The sequence below is a fragment of the Phalacrocorax carbo genome, chromosome Z (genome assembly GCF_963921805.1).
Source record: "Phalacrocorax carbo chromosome Z, bPhaCar2.1, whole genome shotgun sequence".
In the NCBI taxonomy this organism is placed as follows: Eukaryota; Metazoa; Chordata; class Aves; order Suliformes; family Phalacrocoracidae; genus Phalacrocorax; species Phalacrocorax carbo.
Window position 1 is genome coordinate 13,634,562 of NC_087548.1, and position 19,903 is coordinate 13,654,464.

Genomic DNA, 19,903 nt, shown 5'->3' on the forward strand with positions numbered 1-19,903 from the left:
TCACATGCCTGAGTGCCAGGTCATGCTTTGAAAATGAAGCTGGAAGTGAGGTTTGAGGCTCCCAAGTATCTTTATTCCTTGCCTTTTTTTTTTTTTTTTAAACAGGACTCAAATAATTTTGAAAATTTTATTCACTGTCACTATTCAATACTTATTACAGATGAAACTGAATTAAGCCATTCATTAATCTGAAAGCAGCTACCCCATGGATACCAAAGTGATGGGCTTCTACAAAGTCCCCTCATCTTTAAAAAGCAAAGAATGAGCAAGACATGCTATTCAGGCTCCAGTGCTTCACATTTCTTCTCATTCAGATGTCAGGAAAATGTAATTAATACTGACACATACAGAGGTCATTTCTCTAAGCAAAATATTAAGGGCAGGGGGGAGGGGATCAAAAAAGAGAGAGAGAAGCAATTTTAGTAAACGACCGTGCCAACAGGCTCAGATTATAGCTCTTAATTTCCAGTGACTCCACGACACTTTCACATTTTATAAAGCCATGTTGTATGTGCTTTGCATTAAAAATGTATTTATTGCTCACATTGATTCATAAATGTTCTGAACTTAACAATTTATTTCTCAGACCAAAATGACTGAAAACATCGAGGTAACGCTAACATGAGATGGCTCCGGATCAAGAGGAATTTCTTTATAGATATAAATATATTTACAGGCTTTCCACTTCCTCAAAAAAACCTCTGATCATCTTCATTTATAACGTGTTTAATCAGACATCTTCAAAACAGATTCAAGAGCTTTTCTATATGGACCAGAGCTTTCAAAATACTGAAGGATTTATTTGTTTATTTTTAAATTTTTCTTGCTTTCTTTCAGAAAGACTGCAATTACAAGGCTTGCACAAACAGTACACAAACATCCTCCCTGTTGCACCATGAAATCCAACATGTCTCACTGATGGGAAAGCAGGTTTTCTCAATTACGCTTCTTTAAGACCAGCATTTTTTAAAATTGGTTTTAGCTCTCCCAGTGTACTCCAATGTACAAAGTTAAATTAGTTTAACTTCACAACCACCAGCAGCACCACCCTGCAGTAGTATTGGGGAGCACTAATTCAGAGGACACATTCAAACCCATGCTTTCCTCAACAGAATTTGGTGATGAGATATCCACTCATACTGCTCTGATACCAGCTTTGAAGTTTTAAAACCAAAACCAGCTGCTGCAGCAAGCCCCAAGCCCAACAAAGCAGCATTCATCTGTTTATACTATCAGTGTCTCTGGAAAGATTGGCAGACAGCTCTTCTGGTGATAGATGCATACTGAAACTTGATCAAAGCTCAGGCTATTTCTCTCCATCCAGCAATGCTGCAATTCTAGCCAGGTAACAAACCCCAATATCTCCATTATGATGAACAGAGAAGCAATGAAAGCCCCAGTCCCACCATCGTCCCAAACATTAACAAATCATCTGTCTCATCAACTTGGAGCAAGATCCACAATCACTTCCATGTGGTCCCCAAACACTGGCCAAACAACGTCTGTAACACAAATATAATGCACCGTAGCCTGGTGCATCAAAAATGAAAGCTTCAATTCCAACGTTAACATGAGCTTTAAGGTGCCGTCAAGCTCGGACAGAGCTAAACATGAAGGCCAAAGGGACAAAACTACAATCGCCCACTGACACCTCTTGCCTCAGTGTCATAAGGTCATCAGTTGTCTCAGCAGAAGAAATCCTGAGGCCAACCTGGACACATCAGAGATATAAGGACCTTCCCCTCCATCACAGATAGAGCATGACAGAGGTTTCTCACAATTAGTATTTAACTCCCTAATCCTCCTGCTCACCCATTTTGGACCCCATCCCATGGCTCAGTGGCCTGACAGCTTGGGTTGTCACCTGGAGGCTCAGCCTGAGGACAGAGTACTGAAACCAGGGAAACAGCCTGAGAAATTCCCTTAATTCATTTGCACACCTGCTGCTTCTTTCTCTAGAAAAACCCAACGCAAACATACCTGGGCAGACTGGTCACCAATGTCTGGCACACCACCGTCTGACAGCCGGCACCGGTACTGTCCCCCGGTGCCCTGAAGCTGCTCTTCCCCGTTGCTTTCTGTTTCAGAGGTCTCTAGCTGAGCAACCTCTACCTCCATCGGGGTGCAGTGCCCATTCCCGTGCTCCGAGCTGGGCTTTTCTTTGCTGTCCTTGCCGCCCGGTGTTCTGGTGATGACCCCAAACTTCCTGGTCCTTTTCCCATTTTGAGTGGCTCTGTCGCAGGGTTCGGGGCTGGGCTTGGCTTTGGGGTCACAGCTGTTGCTGTTGTTGCCGTTGGAAGGAGGAAGAGGGGCTTTGCGCTTGATGCGGCGCAACATGATCAGGTAGATGAAGCCGCCATTCCAGCACTGCTCAGCCAGGTAACTGCAAGGGAAGGGATGCGTGGGGATTACCAACTGCTCATGTCACGGTGCCCACATCCCACCCTGGCACCCCAACACACTGCAACCTGTGATGTTCATGCACCTCCTCAGGCGGCTGATTACCTGGTGCGTGCATACGCTAGGACACCTCGAGGCATCGGCATATGCTCTCTTCCTTCAGTATTAGAGGGAAATAATACCAGGAATAATATCAGGAATAACAGCCCTACCAGCCATCCAGCCTGATCCCACTGCAGCATAATATGACAACCGGTAAATGCCACCAAACAGATTCCCACCACCTCGACCTCCAGACCTGCAGCACAGCAACATGGAAAGGTGGAGCAAGCAAAGCAGAGGAGAGGGTATTTATTAAAATAAACAAATAAATAATAATTTTTTAAAAAATCAGGCAGGCTTCATTTGTGCAGCAGCCTCTAGATCATTTGCATCTGAAATGAGCCTCCTTAGTGAAACTAATCTTCTGCTTTGGCATGCTTTGAAGACCCAAGGGAAAAAAAAAAAAAATCAGCCACAGTGGTAAGCAGGCATAGCGCCAATGGCCTCAGTACAGCAAAGCGTGGCACTACAAGGCATCTGAGCTCCCGTGAAGGGACATGGAAACAAGGTGGGTTTCCTTTACAGCAAGCTTATTCCAGTCAAAGCAAGAGCCAAGTCATCTCAGCTGTGCAAGGAGCAGCGACCAGGTTCTCATACCAGAGCAAAGCATCGCCTCCCCTCCCAAAGTCTCTGGACATGCCTTGAAGGAATTGACATTTCTGCTTCAAGCAAATACTCAGCATCCTTACAGAAACTGCACCCATTGATGGAAAAGGGGAATCTAACTTCATGCCTCTTTTGGGAAAGGATATATCTCAACCCAAATTCTTAAAATATCTGGGTTCTGAGCCAAGGGTGTAACCAACTGAGAGTACAAACAAGCTGGAATTTGTACTTAGCAGGTTTGTATGTGCCCTTTCACACCAATTTAGGCCCCAAAAATGTACTGCCTTTCTCACTAGTGAAAGCAGCAAGAATTTCCCTGAGCATCAAATAAGCCTCTGCTGCAGCTGCAATGAACTATTCACTAATACAAAGCAGTTGGTGAACCTACAGCTATCAGAGGAGATGAGAAACTAAGTATGGAGTTGGACCATAGAAGATCCTAACAGAAAATAACACAGCACTTGTGGTTGAGAGAGGAGGAGCGACTCAAGAGTCTCCCACCCTCTTTTTTCCTCTCTGGCACTTGTAGGCTAATTTTCCCCTTCCCTTTCTTAAAAGTTGTTTGGCCTTAAACAGAACCCTTCAGAGTTATTCCTGCACAGAGGTGACTTAATGGCAAAACAGGAAAAGCGGCTATGATAACCCCTGAAGCGAACCTCTGTACAGAAGAGTGTGGAAAGCACTCTCAATCGCTCAAAGTAATCTGGACCAGCCTGGCAGTGGCTGGAAATAACACCATTGGTCTGTGTTTCTGTCCAGGGACATGAGCTCGTAGTTTTAATCTCTTTCTTCCCAAAGCTTAGATGTCCCCCACCCCCACTCCAATCACTTCTACTTAATTAGGAAGACCAATGCTCAGACGAATAGGGCAACTACATGACCTTAAAAGCAGCCCTGGAGCAACAGAGGGAAAGGACAAGGGTGCTGGCTGTGCCAAATTTCCCCAATGAATATAAATCAGACTCTAACTCCCGGACAGTCCACCCAGCAGTTTTCACCAGGCAAGTCTTGTTTTTTTTTCTTTTTCTCTAACATTAAGAACATTTAAATAAAGCCCTGAAACCATCTTTTTCAAAACAGCTGAAAGCAGGCAGCCAATGAGCCCTGCTGGTTGGAAAGTCTGCAGCCAAGGTCGGCTGTCTGGGTGGCCACGAGGTGACACTCGGCTCAGGGAGGCACCCAGGGCTGGCTAGACCTGAAGGGTTAGCTTAAAAAAATTTCCAGAACTAAGATGGAAGTATTTTTGATTAACAAGTTAAAAGAAAAATTCTTTTAATCAACAGAAAAGGGGCAGTTTTGTTCCAGAAACAATATGGGCTGCCTGTTTTTCACATTTATCTTTCAACTCAAATTTCAAGGCAGCCAGTAAAGTTGATTAAAATTCATGACTTTTGCTTGCAGCAATACCACTGCACTCTGGTCCATAATACATAAACCTGATAGCATTGCTTCTCCTGGCACATGGAAACAGAAAAGCAGCTCCTCTTCCCATAGTCCTGTGGTTTACATGGGTGCTGCCCACCCTGCTTTTATGCAGAATCAGTTCTGCCTGACTTGTTTTTGTGCAGGTGCACATATGTGGTTGTTTTTGTTTTTTTAAAACACTGATCTCTATCTCTGAACTAATCACTGATGTATTTTTGGGTGCCAGTAACCAAGTGCATGCATTAATCAAGTACTTGATTTAGGAACTACAGGGAATGAGAGGGAACTTAGCATATGTCCAAATAAAGTAATTTTATAGAGGCAAAAATAATATAGTATTTCACCTCCACTTGCAGCACATTTATTCTGTTCATAACATGTAAAGCTATGAAAAGGGAAGAAAGAAGGGTGAGCTTCTTTCTATCCACAGACAACCATCACTACAGTCTGGAGCAGGGTTACAGTGAGTGGTAATAGATGCAGCTTCACTGAAGTCAGCAGAGCCATGCTGATTTACTCCATATGTTGAGATGGCCTGCATATTCCAGGCGTGTAGCCTGTAGTAACTCATGGGTTTATGTCCTCTTGAGTACTTCTCAGCAGTTCAAAGCACACAGTAAGTTTCCATGAAAAAAAACAAAACAAAACAGAAATGTCTTCTGTGGGTCAGTGAGCAATTATCTTTGCATGGCAGCAAGTGATCACATACACCAGATGGCATCAGGTATTTCCAGACAGTGTAAATCCAGCTCGGAACACTGATACACTAAGTGGCATGATTATCTCAGAGTTTGTTTTGAACCAAAGACGAGGCATCCTGTGCTGGAAAACCAGCACTGGTATAACACCAAACTCATGTGAGAGGATATGAAACTAATACACCAAGAATTTGTGCTCATTAGCTGAATTGCCCTCCAAAGACAGGGCTGTTAACCAAGGAGCCTGAGCCACATTTAAGTTCTGGTAAGTACATGCTGCCTACTTAGCTGGCTTCCTTTTCCTTTGCCATTTCTTCCCCTGTTTAAGAAAGAAGCCATAAAACCCCCATGGAAGCACAGAAAGCTCTCAACACTGGACAAGAGACAGGAAAGGTTGTATTAAATGAGTGGGAACCTTCAGATTTTTAATTACTTTCTATCAGTCCAGGAGCATCCCATGCCAGAAGGGAGTAACAGGATGGACTCAATAATATGTAATTATACAACTCTAGACTGCAGAAAACAGCAAAAGCTAGACAGGACCCAAAATCCTACTTTTCAGGGGGTTTAATGTGTGGAATGCAGACAAGCGGGTGTTTTTAGATTTGGTCCCTGTAGAGCACTCACGGAGATTTTAGGAATCAATGTACCAACGGTGTCTCAGGCAGAGCAGGATCAGAGCTGATGAGCATACGTGGGTCTCAGCACAGATGTGGGGAATCAACTGCAACCTCCAAGCTGTTCCTTAGTTTGTACATGGTCTTCAGCTTGGATGGAGAAGGTGCATGGAGGAAAAGTACTCCTAATGCAGCTTTGATTGATCCAAATATATTGAAAACTGAGACTCTAAAACTTCCTATTCCCTGTTTTGGTTGGCAGGGGCTGGAGTAGGATTCGGTGAAAGCCCTGGATCTTGTACATCAGCTAAGAAACCTCGGGCAGCTACTTCTAGTTCCACCAAATGACAACACCTAACAAATCCTACCATCACTGATTTTAAGAACACAAGAGATTTTACCAGCTGATCATACATCTATTAGCATTAGTTACCAAAACAAAACATTTTACCAGCAAAACACCCATCCACACTTTCTGTATTTGCCAGACTTTGCAAGGAAGTGTCAAGTCCCTTGGGCACGGCTGGGAGTCCCCTCAGATGCTGCAGCATCATCTCCCCAAGCAGGGTCCAAAACATCACTGAAACATTGGCTTGAAAACATTTCCCACTGGTGTGATCAGAAGGAAGGACCACCCAGCTGCTCCTGCTGCTTTGATCTCACCCTGGCACCAGCTCTGGTAAAACCCCAGCCCATATAAAACGCCACCCTTAAGCAGCGAGCAAACTTGTTCTCCTCTGTAGGAGGGAAACCATGAAAATGTTATTAATTCTAAAAACCCAGGGAAAATTATTTTACACTCAAAACAGCACTGGAAAGTTACCTCTTGCAAAGCTCGACCACAGGCTGGAAAATGCAACTGGTGGCTGGTATAAGGGAGCATTTAACACTCTGTTTGTATCAGAGCTATGAAGAGACAGACACAGCCACTTCTTTCTGAGACTACTGAGTTATGAAGCCGAATCCCATTTCTCCCCTACATAGCTGAAATGATTGCTGCGATCATAAAAAAATTATAAACTCACTGAGTTTACTCCAAGTTCCTTGGCATGTGTGTGAAGTGTTGGACTCGGAAATGGTGTCTTAGAGTAAGCCAGTAATTTTTTCATTTTTATATATATATATTTGTGCATGTGTGTATAAATATAAAGGTTTAGTGACTTGACAAGAGCGTGCTGTGACAAACACTCTATCATATCCCATCTCATCTGAACAAATATAGACGGCCGCACTGAGCTGCAGACCCAGCAGCCATAAGAAAGCATCTGGAACCACTTTAGGATCAGAAATATTGAAGAAGCATGTTTATTTTACACTAATAATACTACTTAGCATTTTTCCAGAATCTTTCTTCGTGATAGATTGGAAAGTGCTTTGGAAGTGATACACATAAAGCATCACTGAAATCCAGGTCCATCGTGCAGCTCACCAGGGCATGGAGAAGAAACCTCAGCCAAGACAACCGCTTTCAGAGCCCCCACCCAGACCCACCCCCAGGACCTGTAATGTCCTTAGCAGGACAGACAGACCACTAATTTTTATGCTTTTCTCTGAAGATTCTGGCATGGTAAAATGCCTTGAAACTCAAGCTTCTTTAGGCTGGAAAGATGAAGGGCAGTGTGGATCCTTGCAGAACTGAAACCTCCAGCCCCAAGGGGGATTTAAAATCTAAAATTAATGAACCATCTCTTCATGACACCAGCAAATGAGCTAAGTTGCTTTTCAGTTAAGGCAAGGCAAATTAATGACTAACAGATAGTGACTGACAGAAAGGCACACGGCTCTTCATGAAATCCTCACCTTGCTGCCCTCACTGTGCAAGAACGCCCACCCCACTGAGGACAGATTTTGGCAAGCACTGAGGGGTACTTTTCACAGATTGCCATTGTCTTTGGGTGGGATACAAGTCTGCATTAACACATGCAGTCAAAGGAAAACACCAAGCTACAAAGTGTTGGGCACACCTTGCTGCAGCTGAGCTTGCAAGAAGTTTCACCTCCTCGGGTCTGCAGGGACACCCCATGGCCACCCCTCTGCTCCACCTCCCCAGAGCACTAAGCTCTCCAACCACAATTTATCTCAACAGAAAGCAATGGCATTGGTAAACCCAGCTGCTACATCAACATACTTTGTGGGCACAGAGCTACAGCATACCAGGAACGAGCTTGATCCAGCACCGCAGCACTGACAAGCCCTTTCCTGCCCCAGGCGCTGCGGGCGATGGCACACTCAAGGGACAGGATGTTCTCTGCCTGCCTTAACAAATGGGGAAAAGCAGAAAGGGCAAAGGAAGAGTCAGTCATGGAGCTGAGAGACTAATAACACCCAGGGAGTGTATTCAAATGGCCCAGGGTATGCAAGAGGGCTCCCATCTTCCTTTCAAGGACAAGCAACCCTCGGCTTGTGGCCAAGGTTAAGCAGCACCTCCCTGAGTATCACGTAGGCTGTGGCTCTCTGCGCCACACCGGGTTTTTCTCAGTAGAGCCAAGTGGTTGCTTTCTGGAGAACAAAACTCTGAATCCCGTTTTTTTTGTCTATGGCATATTTCTCACTATTAAATTTATAGCAAGGAATGCAACTAGACCTACCAAAATTTTGAAGGAAAAATTAATTTGGAAGTTAAATTTCAAGGTGTATTACTGTGGTCTTTTATAAAACAGTCAAGCACATCTGGTGCTGATTCGACCCAATCCTCTTCTGGATTAAAACTGCCTGTAGCTTTGAGCATCATGCTGTTTGTGCTCACCACAGCGATGCCTGAGCTGCTTGCAGGCTGGCTGCTGTCAGTCTGTACAACACAACATGACACCACACCAACATCTTAGAGAAGCAATGGCTGCAGCAAACAGATCGTGCAAGGCCTGATCTTCATTGTTCATCAGAGAAACAAACTAGCAAGAATTTGAGACCAACAGGAACAAATGCTCCAGTGCTGAAGTTTGCAAGAGTGCCTGGGCAAACACACCTCTGGCAAGGCTGGGCAGGAGGGCCCTGGCAAGACCACTTTGCCCACCGTGAAATCCTGAATTCCCAGCAAAGGTGAAAAGGGAGCAAAGGGAGGATTGCTGCTGTGTTTTTGTGGACTCACTGCCTGTCTGTGGCTTTTGCTGGAAGATGAGATTCTGCTCAGCCTTGCGACACAGGACCATGACTAAAGCCTGGTAAGACACCTCACTCTACCTGGTATCAGTGCAATGATGTGGCTTTGAATTTGGGAGAGCTGAATTCCTTTTCCCTTGCTGTGCTACAGATCCCACACAGCACCCCAGGCAAGTCTTTCCATGAAAAGAACAGGGCCAAGAACACGTCTTCTCCCACAGAATTGCTGCAAGGTCTAAGGTGGTGAAGGCATCAGCTTTAAATATTAGGAGTTTCTCAAACACCTTATATCTGGGATCAGGCAATATCAAACATCACAGCTTTCCTCCCACCACGTATCCTGTTCAGGTGTTGGTACAGTCATTTGGGCCATACAAATGAACCAAATGAGGGAACTGATCCAGCTTTAAATTAACCCAGCCAAAAGCAAATATTCAAAAACTCAGACCTTAAGATGGGGATTTTAAACCCAACCCAGCGCTCTGCTCTGGTCACAGTAGCACAGAGGCAGGGGCAGAAGAACAGGCTGGTGGTGGCAGGGGACTATGATTCTGCTCCCACCAGCAGCCCCCAACTACGTACGGCAGGGAGATGCGTGCAGCCACAGCCCAAGGGAAGGGAGTGCACGCATGGTGCAGACAGAAGTGCTGGCTGGCTTCGGCTGAACAGCATTTATACCTCCAGTTTCTAAAATTGAAAGGATAAGGCATCGTCTATCTGCAGACAATGAAGCCTGGCTGAATCACATCCCTGTCACAGGTGTGGAAAGAAGACAGGCTAGATCACTGTAATTATGCTGGCACCATACAAAAACACGTTTTTGCCCTGCACATCGTAGAGACACCTCAGAAGTATGTCCAGAGCTTTGGGAGAGTAACAAGCAGAGCAGCAACCTCCAAACCATCCATCACATGGATGAAATATGTGAGCAGCCACATTGAGCCTCCTCCCCTCCCAGAACAAACACCTGAAGAGGATGACTTGAGGAGCTGCACAGCTTCTCCACACCTAGCAAACCCCCTGAGCTCTCACAGACATCCTAAACCTAACAGATAATGCAACTGCAGCCATCTGCCCTCAAAGGACAACATGAAATCCTTCTGGATTTGCTCATTTATTGGCTGTGCTAGCAGAACTGAGGACTGATGTTGCATTTATACTGCAGAGATTTTGGACTTGAGCTTTACAAAGGACCTGATCTTACTAAACCTGCAGCTCCCATAGCTGCATCTAAAAGTCCTGAGAGACAGGTATTCATGGTGCTTTAAGGGTTTGGGTCCTAGAGACAGACTAATGGGTATTAAGGAGACAAATTCTGTTTGTTCCTTGGTTAGTGGCAGAGTGTACAAACAGAAGTAGTCTAATCCAGTCAAACCATCATGGCACTGAATGCTCCAATTTTTTAGTTCATAGCTCTGTTGCAAACAGACATTTAGCTGGGTATGTGACCTTGATCACAAATATAATTTCCAGTTACGTGAAAACTAAGCCATTTAAAATGACTAGTTATTGATGTAAAAATGACAAATACCAGCTTTCCACGTTTGCTGCAACAGGCCAAAATGATATCAAATTACAACTGAACATTAGCACCTGCAATTACTTTTTCATCTATGCTGTTACTGCTGTTCAAATGCGGTCTCTCCCACCATGACGACTTCCTGCCCTTCTGAAGACACGCTCTTGAAGCTCCAGGCAATACAAGTACAAGCTTTTTGTTTGATGTCCTGTGCAATTGCTCTTTATTCCCAATTGCTATCCATGCAATTGCTCTCTTCTCGAGGACTTGGAGGGAGGTCGAGTTTTACAGCTCCTCCACGCTTTTGCCAAGGAAGGCGTCAACTCATCTTCCTCTTGGAGCCCAGTGGTTGATGTGCCCTCCCTTGGAGGACAGGGCAAGGCTAGACACAGTCGGTTGCTTCATGCCTTTTGGTAAGGCAGCTGCAAGACAGGGCTGAACAAGTGCAGTCATCCCCCTAAATCCACAACCATATCCAAACACCGCCACTGTCAACAATGGAGAAACCTTCCTCTTACTATATTTTTACAAAAAATATTTTCCCAAATGTTTTGATTTGGGTTTGCCTGACCTCCTCAAGCAAGGCTTTACCAGACTCCAGTGTGGCATAGGGCAGTTACTCTACAGACTTGATACTGCAGGATGGATGGAGGGGAAAAGATGCCCAAAAACTCCAAATGAAGGGGGATGTTCAATCTGCAGGGAGCCTGCTGGCCACTGTCACTCCCACAGCCCCCATGATCAAGGGCTACCCTCAACAGAGTCTAGTGTACCACTTCAGTACAAATCAAGAGCATAGTTTTGAAGCAAATCTGGTTTCCTCTGTTACTGTGCTTTGGTTTGCATGCCTGGGCAGTCTCCAAACTCTCACCAGGTTCTTCTCAGATGAAATCCAAGAGGCAGATGTGTGCCAGGAGCACACTTGATGCACTCCAGTTGCTGTGCTGTATGCTCCAGCTGAATGACCATCAGTGTTCAGTCCATGGGAGTACACTAGAGCTAATTCAAAGTAATCCTCAAAATAGCCATAGTGTGGAGGTCAGGTGTCAGCAGTTTCATCTTACAGATCCCCTTCTCTTTGGGCTACACTACTGCCTAACGCAGATGTGGGTTAATTGCTCCATGTCCCTAACAAGAGATTCCCCAACGTATTAATCTGATGGAAGTTTACAAAGTCCAGGGCCATCATCTATTAGGTCCATGCATGATTTTCTACTTCACAAGAAGCACAAGGACCCAACCAGACGAGACTTGCTTGCAGAGCATGCCCAGTGTACACACTGGAATACAAATAAATTCCTGTTTATTTTTTGCAGTCATTGCAGTAAGTTACAGGGAAGCACTTGAAGTGTTTTCACTGCTACTGTTAATTGCAGAGGCTCAGCTTGTTATCATTAGTTCAGAAGTTTGGCTTTTTTAAAAACAATACTTCTGTATTAAACAACAAATCTCAGAAATGTGAATGAAAAAGCACTGGAACTTTGACTTTCAAACTGAGATAATATGTCGAAATAGAAGATTTTACTTCACTGCAGATTGATTTGCTATTTGTTTGAAAATCTTCAGTCTTGCACTGTGGTGTCTTTCCTTCTCTGCACTGTTCCTCCCAAGGTGTAAGACTTGCTCCATACCCAGAAGCCCAAACAAGTTCACATTTGCAAAACATGAAATAAATCACCCAACTGGAAAGCACACATGCCTCACATTAAGAAACAAGGAAGGGGTCAAAAACCATTTATCTGTGACCCATATATATACAAAGTATATACAGTGTGTAACACTTGTCCCACTTCACCATGAGTGCCCAAATCACTGCGTTTCACACCTTGTCACCCTACTTCCAGGGCTCCCCACCTTTTGTCCAGGCTATTTTAAGATCAACCTTCTAAAACAACTTCTTTCTAAGCGTCCAGCACACACACTTCCTATTGCCCCGTGCAAATCTCTTCTCTAATTATGCGCCTGGTTTCCAGTCACACCAGGCAGCAGTGAGAGCCAGGATTAGATTTAACCTGAAAGAAATGGTTTGTACTCAAAATTGGGTGAGAAGTTCAGCATGGGAGATACTCTTTATCATAATCCAGGCCTTTTGCACAGATGCAGCACTTGGGGAGGGTGCCACAAAAAATTCCATATGTGACTGTGACGATCCCCTGGTGCAAAGTTGCCCAGCATGGGGGGTCTGAGAGCCCACAGGGTCTGGACTGTATCCCTGGCCAATGCCGGTGCTGCAGCACAGGGCAGTGGTAGCGGCAGGCCCAGGCTATTCCTGGGTGGTGAGGTCACCCCTTTAGGATAAAACTTCCTATTTTTCCCCCTTATGGAGGATTTATCACAAATGACCAAAAGAGAGGAGAAAAAACACATCCCACTCAAAGAGCTTTCATTCCAGCAGCAAATTTTTGCAATGATATTTTAAATGGGGGGGGGAAATCTCTGCAACATTGTTTTGGCAAACCACACTCATTAGGTTTCAACATTAGTTGTAATTCCCAGAGTGCCTCTTTCCACTGAGAAGTGAAGGTTTTGGCCATCTGTGAGCAATGAAAGGGAGAGCCAGAAAATTTAATCAAGTCTATTTTACAGCTGGGGTAGAAGGAGACTTATTTCCAATGTTTCTGCAGGCTTACTTGAGTTCCTGAGAGGAGCCCTATTAGCCGAGAGAAGCCAGGCTTCAAATAAACCTGCAAATGCTGGGGAGAAGATAGGGAAGGAACAAATTCACAGTTCTCAGGTTTATTTGAAGGGGCCAATTTTAGCAGCAAGGGCTATTTACCTTCAAAAGACTGCTCAGTTTTTGGTATTTTCCATTATTCTTCCTAATACTGAAAATGGTAGCTACTTCATCAGCTTGTTCCTTCCTTACCACAGGGGAGCAACACCTGTCATTCAGCATCCTCAGATCTTGTGATTTGACCAAGACGCTCACAAAGCCAGAAACACGTATTTGAGATGAGAAATTTGGCCCTCTACTAACACCAAAAAGGAAACTCTAACCCCCCATTGACGCAGGGGAAAAGTCTGAAAGTGTGATGTGACTATGCCATTCAAACATTACAAAAAAAAAAAAAGCGCCTAAACTCGTACACAGGAATGCACCCCCATGTACATTACTTTCAGGCTGCAGGAGGCCTCAGGAAGAAGGGAAAAGGAGTCAATTTTCCACAAGTATGTCCAGCACAGTGAGGCCCACAACATGCCCCATGCGACGCTGTTACCCATCGCTGCACTCATGGGCTGCACGGGACCAAGCCAACCCACCCTCCAGCCCCCTGCCCCTCCTAGCAAGGCCATCAGCGCTTCATCTCACTTGCAGCCACTCTAGAAAAGGACATTTTTGTCTTTTGAGGACCATTGCCTACAGGGACAGGAGGTTTATTTAGCTATTTAACATCGCTACTTTGTTCTTGGCTGTGACTACAGGCTGTGCATACACAAAATCCCAGGGATGAACTGCTTTCGTCTCTGACTATGGGCTTGCTGAACCGTGCTTCCTCTGCATGCTGCGACAGGTTTCTAACTATAATAACCCCTCACAAAGCACCGGCTCTCTTGCTCAACTGTTTCCGTCAGTCACACCAAACCCCTCCTCTCCCTCTGCCTAAATACATCTTTGATACTCCTGTCATTTAGCCAGAATAAAGGACTCACCCTCTCTAAAACAAGCAAACTGTGCCAATACTCATTCAGTTTTACAATTCCCCATGAGCACAAACATTTCTCATCCAAGCTCCCTGGCGATGGGGCTGGGGTTATTTTTGCCCAGGCAAGTGCATTGCTTTGAATTCAAGCACTTCACTCACGGATGCTCAGGATTCCCAGGCAGATCACCAGCAAAACAAGAGCAACTACCAACTTGCCAAGCCTGGCACTAACCCAGCTGGAGAAAATCACCGCCGGTTGGGTGACAACAACCACCAGGATGACATCCCCACCGATACCACATGCCCCCAAACCCCATTGCTCAAGTAAATTTAGGAACTACAGCCAGGAATCTGCAACAAAACAGTTTGCAAAGGCAGGGGCTGGGCAATGCCAGATATACATATGCGTGTCTGTAATACATTTGCCTCTTTCCTTGGATGTTCACATTATAAAGCAGCTTCTAATTACATCCTCACTTTGCTTTTACCACAGTGAGTTTGGATGAGGCCAAAAGGGAGAAAAATTAATGAGCACGCATGGCAGCAACCATAAACATTTCCTAACTTTCACTTGGTTTTGCAACACAAACAAAACAGACGTGCCCTCCTCAGAGGGCTGATGGATTAATGCTTGCAGATGATTTTGACTTCCCAACCAACGCACTGCACACAGTGAAGTTTCTGGATTTAACACAGATTTTGCAGCCTGCCGTAACCACTCTGCCAGCTACAAAAGATACGAGCACCCCTCCGGCAGGCCACGACAGGGGCTGCAATCCCAGAAACTGCCTCGGGTGGGCAGGACAGCCCCCAGCAGCAGCCCTGAAAGCAAACATTACTTTCAACAGTAGGAGAGTGGATGTGACTCTGCCTTCTGCATCTATTCACGTAACCCGCTTTTCCCAGCAGCAAGTCAGCCCCCCCAAGCCGCTGCTACAGACAAAATTCATCAGGATTTGCCCCAACTTGCAGCTTCATTAGATGTTGCCATATGTAACACAGGTGCAATCCAACTTGGGACATGAGAGCAGAGTTTAAAAAATTTACACTAATTTACTTTTTTAATTAAAAAACAAATGGAGATTGCAAGCTTTCACCCTCAATTCCATCTCAGGATATCACGCCATAACCTTCCTGCCTAAGGATGTCCCTGAGACCTCTCACACCTCCATCTCACCAGTGAATGTTATTAATTGATTTCTCCTCCCCCTGGGCTCAGGAAGGAGCTTCTCGCAGCCCTGACCCAGCCTCTGAGCAGGGACTGACGCTGTTACCCAAAACGTGACGGCAGGTACCCCAGCCCAGCGACCAGTCGGGATGGAATCTGTTAAAGCAGAAGCAGATAAGGGCATGGATCACTGCACATCGTCCTGGTTGAAAGGAGACCCTGGCACAAACTTGGTGACACCCTCCTGCCGAGGGTGTCGTATTCCCACAGCAGGAGCATGTTGGAAAAAGGATCCCACCCCATCACCTGGAATTACAGAGCCCATCAGGATTGTTTCCCGGCAGCTCTGAGGCTGCAGAAACACTTGGTGCTGTGGCCCTGGGGGCTAGTGGCCTCCAGGCTTTGCAGGTGAAAACACCCCCTGGAGCAAAGCAGAGTGTGTGCCCCAGCAAAGAGCTGTGCAGGGTGGCAAGAGCTGCAGCACCAACCCTGCTCACCTTGCATGGTGCCGAAGAGAAGATGGCCATAAGCACCCCTTCCCCTCTGCCTGCCAGCCCCGGGGGGCTGTGAAGGGTCTGCTCACTGCCAGGACACTGCCAGCACATGAAAAAGCCAGAGCAAGGGGAATTAAGCATGAGTTGCTCTGCACTGTGGCTGTAGTTCCGAATATATCACACCATTGACTCGATATCCCAGAGTGACACAAAATGTGGAACCATCGTCCTCCTTCCCCCTCTTTCTTTTTTTTTTTTTTAAATTTTTATTTTTAGGACCCACCCAGAAATCTCCAGCTCTGGCATGAGACAGACCAGCACCACGTCACAAGAAATCCCCTGTAAGCCTTTTGATGACTTTCATCTATTATTCACTTACTGCAAATCCTTTCCATTAACAAACTGCACTAAGGGAATCTGAACTTTCAAAGCCACAAATCTTCTAATAACTATGGCTGCTTTATACATGCTTCAGGATTAGCCATGTCGTCTGGCTAGAAAACCAAAGCTGCTCTTCATTATTGGATTGAACCCGCCTGCAAACAGTGAAGAGATTGATAATACTGCCACTGATTTCAAGGGTGAAGGAGCATTCATTACATGACACCCTCCTCCCAGACACATCAACCCCAGTGGCACAAATTTATGCTGTGCTACAGTGCCAAAGACGCAGAAACCTCCCTCAGGCAAGTTGGAGTAAACTTGACTTCATGCACACTCAGGCTTCACACTGGCTCCTAGCATGCAAACTGAAGGCAGCTTTACGACTATCTGCTCTGTAAATTTAGAGTACCTTTAGTTGCTTTGAAAAATAAGAGCATATTTAGTCAGTACATTGGGTTCTTCAAAGAGCCTTCAAACTAATTAGCCATACTGAGTTACTATTAAAACACAGAGCATACATGCAATACTCTTGACAATAACTGAGCTGGTGCTTTGGTACCAAAGCTGTAGAATTAGCACAAACTTCACCAGACACATTTTCCTATAGGCTCCAAATCATATTTCAAACTGAATATTTTCCTTTCCTGCAGTGGATGTGGGAATTCACTTGCTTCATTTTTAAGTTCAAAGCAATAACAACTTTTAGCCCATGTGCAGATCAAGAGTTTGAATGTTCAACAGTGAGAGATAGCACAAGGGGATGGAAGACAGACACACAGAGAAGATTCTGAAAACAAAAAACAAAAGCTGCAGTAAAAAAATAAAGAAGGTAAAAAAAAGAGTTGCTGTACTACAGACGAGCCATACAGCTGTTCCAGATCAACTCTTACAGGAGGGGGCTGGGGAGGGGGGTTGCTTAATATAACGCAAAGGGCACACTAGCCAGAGGCAAACCCTCCCGTGTAGATGCAGACAGGCTGTCAAGCAAAACGAAGTTTACAAACCCCCTCAAGATATGCAAAGCCCAGAGAAGCAGACTGCAAGGCTCACAAAATTTCAATTCCAAGTTTCTGCCCATCCCTGCTTCTTACAGAGCGGGTTTATTTGGCAGATAAGCCTTTGCTACTTAAGAAAATATATCAAAGGCAACAGCATCACAGGAAAAGAAATTTCCTTTCCCCTTTTGACTTCCATTCATCTGCTCTATGTGCAGGTTTACTTACAGCGGAGACCAGCAAGCATGCATCAAAGGGCTCAGCGCAGCTCCCGCTCCCTCCAAACCAGCTCCCCCTTCCTCTCCTCCTCCTCCATCGCCTGCCCCACCCACAACACCCCAGCTCTTCCACAAGCTCTTCCAGCTCATTTCCCTCCCCAAGGGAAGCACCATCTCTTGCTCCAAAGGTGTTACAAATCGCATTTCTGAATTTCAGAGCAGACCTGGCAGTGACTGCAGGAAAAAAGATGCAAGTCCCAACAGGGGGGGAACTAAAAATTCCCATTAAAAATCATCACAACTACTTCATTATTAGCTTACAACATGTCATATAGCTAACTTCCTTCCCCTACCCTTGCTAAACTTTCACTGAAGGTATTGATTGGACTTGTCAGCATATTCTCACATAAGACTGAATTAAATTAAATGAAACACAGCCAACAAGATAACAGGTATTGGATGTCTGCTTAAAAGTAACAAGTAGCAACACGCACAGGCAGTCAGTGTAACCCGAAAGGAAGATGCCCCGTAATGTATTTTGTAACTATTACCTGCACAGAAAAAAGCCAGAAGCAGACTTTAACAAGCAACTGTCTGCAAGTAGCAGGACGGCAGCAGAGCACAACAACTACCAAATCTTATTTCATGCGCTGGATCAGAGTTTAATCTGAGCAGCAGCCACATAAATCCAGAGGGGCTCTATTAAAAACCAGTGCAGTGACTCATCCCATGGGGAGAAGCATAAATTCAGACTCTGGGCATCTATATTTTCCTTAAGAAAGCTTTCTGTTTAGCGACAAAAATTTCTTTGTTGGGCAAGCAGGGGGCTGAATCACATCCCTGTGGCAGGATATTTCTGCTCCTCTAACAACACAGAAGGGTGTTCAACAGCCCACATGCCATGCCAGAGAAATAGAGGCTGTACATGTGTATGCCAAGCAACTCTGCCATGGGCACTTTAATGTAGTGCTATTTTCATTCTTTCCAAAACAGCCACTGTAACCCACCATACCCTAGAGCAGCCCTAAGGCTAAGCCCTACATATCCAACAATGCCTAAACCCTACAGATACAACAACTCAGCAGCAAAATCTTGAGAGCTTCTGACCCCTTCCAAAAAAAAAAAAAAGAAAAAAATAAAAAAATCAGTGGGCACTTTGCCACCTGCCCCACAAGACCGGGATTTCCTTGGAGCACAGTGATGGCTCAGAGCCACGGCTGCTCCTTCACAGCCCTTTGGGAAGCTTTGCCAAGAAGAGCATAGGGTCTTTTTTTTGGCCATGCACCACCGTTCACCAGGAGGCACAGCACCAGCCAGGACACCCAGCACTACAGTGACTGTCCTCACCACCACCCCAACATCCAGCACTGCAATGACTGCCCCAGGGACTTCCAGCTTCCACTTACTCCTCATTAAATATGTCCTCTGCAGTGTCGTGGCTCAGCCTCAGCTGGCAACTGAACACCCCGCAGCCGCTAGCTCACTCCCCCCCACCGCTGTGGGATGGGGAAGAGAACTGGAAGAGCAAAAGAACTTCTGGGTTGAGATAAGCACAGTTTAATAATTACAATAAAATAATAATTATAATAATGACAATGTTAATATAATAAAATGGAAAAGGAAGGGAAAGAAAAAAAAAGAAAAAAACCATAGAAACACAAATGATACAACCGCTCACCACCTGCCAACCAACGCTGCCCGTCCCCGAGCCGCGATTGACCCCTCCCTCCCCCGGCCAGCCCCTCCCAGGTAGCATACTGGGCATGACGTTACATGATAGGGAATATCCCTTTGGTCAGTTTGGATCCACTCTCTTAGCTGTGCCCGCTCCCCTCCCGCCTTCTTGTGCGCCCGCCAGAGCATGGGAAGCTAGACATGTCCTTGACTAGTACAAGCGCTACCCAGCAACAGCCTAAACATCTGTGTGTTATCTCAATGTTTTTTTCCATGCTAAGTTCAAAGCACAGCACTACACCAGCTAGAGCGAAGAAAATTAACTCTATCCCAGCTAAAACCATGACACGCAGCAAAGAGGCCTTTTTATTTCCCACTCCCCCCCAAATTAAAGCAATTCATCACAACAGTAATTTTTGGTGGTCAAAAATACCCACCCCCAACCCTACCTAGCGACCCTTGTGTTCAAAGACAAAGCCAGTTTGTGGATCCTAGTTGCTGGCATTTACTCAGATGAGAAGCATCAAGACACACAGTCTCCATTTGCTGTGCTGATGAAGTCGCATGCAACAGATAATCTCAACAAATTGCTGCCGAGCACAATAACAGACACTTCAGCAGCCACATGCACGCCAAAAACAAAAGACCCACATCCATCTTTATCACCATTGTGCCCCATTTCAATGACAACGATGACACACCTCTCCATTATGCATTAGGGCTGAAGGATTAAAAACAAAAACAGAAAAATACCAAAACCACAGGACAGGCACCTGTTGATCCTCTCCTTTTTATTTGGTGCTATCTTGATGCCAAGGCACTATTAACAGCTTCATCTGTTATATGCAAAACCTTAAAAT

General features: G+C 45.3%; 1 protein-coding gene across 2 annotated transcripts in view; it reads right to left on the minus strand.

Moving 5' to 3' along the window:
- The window catches only part of PDZD2 (PDZ domain containing 2), a 210,156-nt gene that overhangs the window by 68,534 nt on the left and 121,719 nt on the right, over positions 1-19,903 (minus strand). For both annotated transcript variants that reach the window (XM_064437724.1, XM_064437725.1), the window contains one exon: positions 1,981-2,383. In XM_064437724.1, coding sequence (XP_064293794.1) covers positions 1,981-2,383 — 403 coding nt within the window. The remainder of the gene's footprint in view (positions 1-1,980; positions 2,384-19,903) is intronic.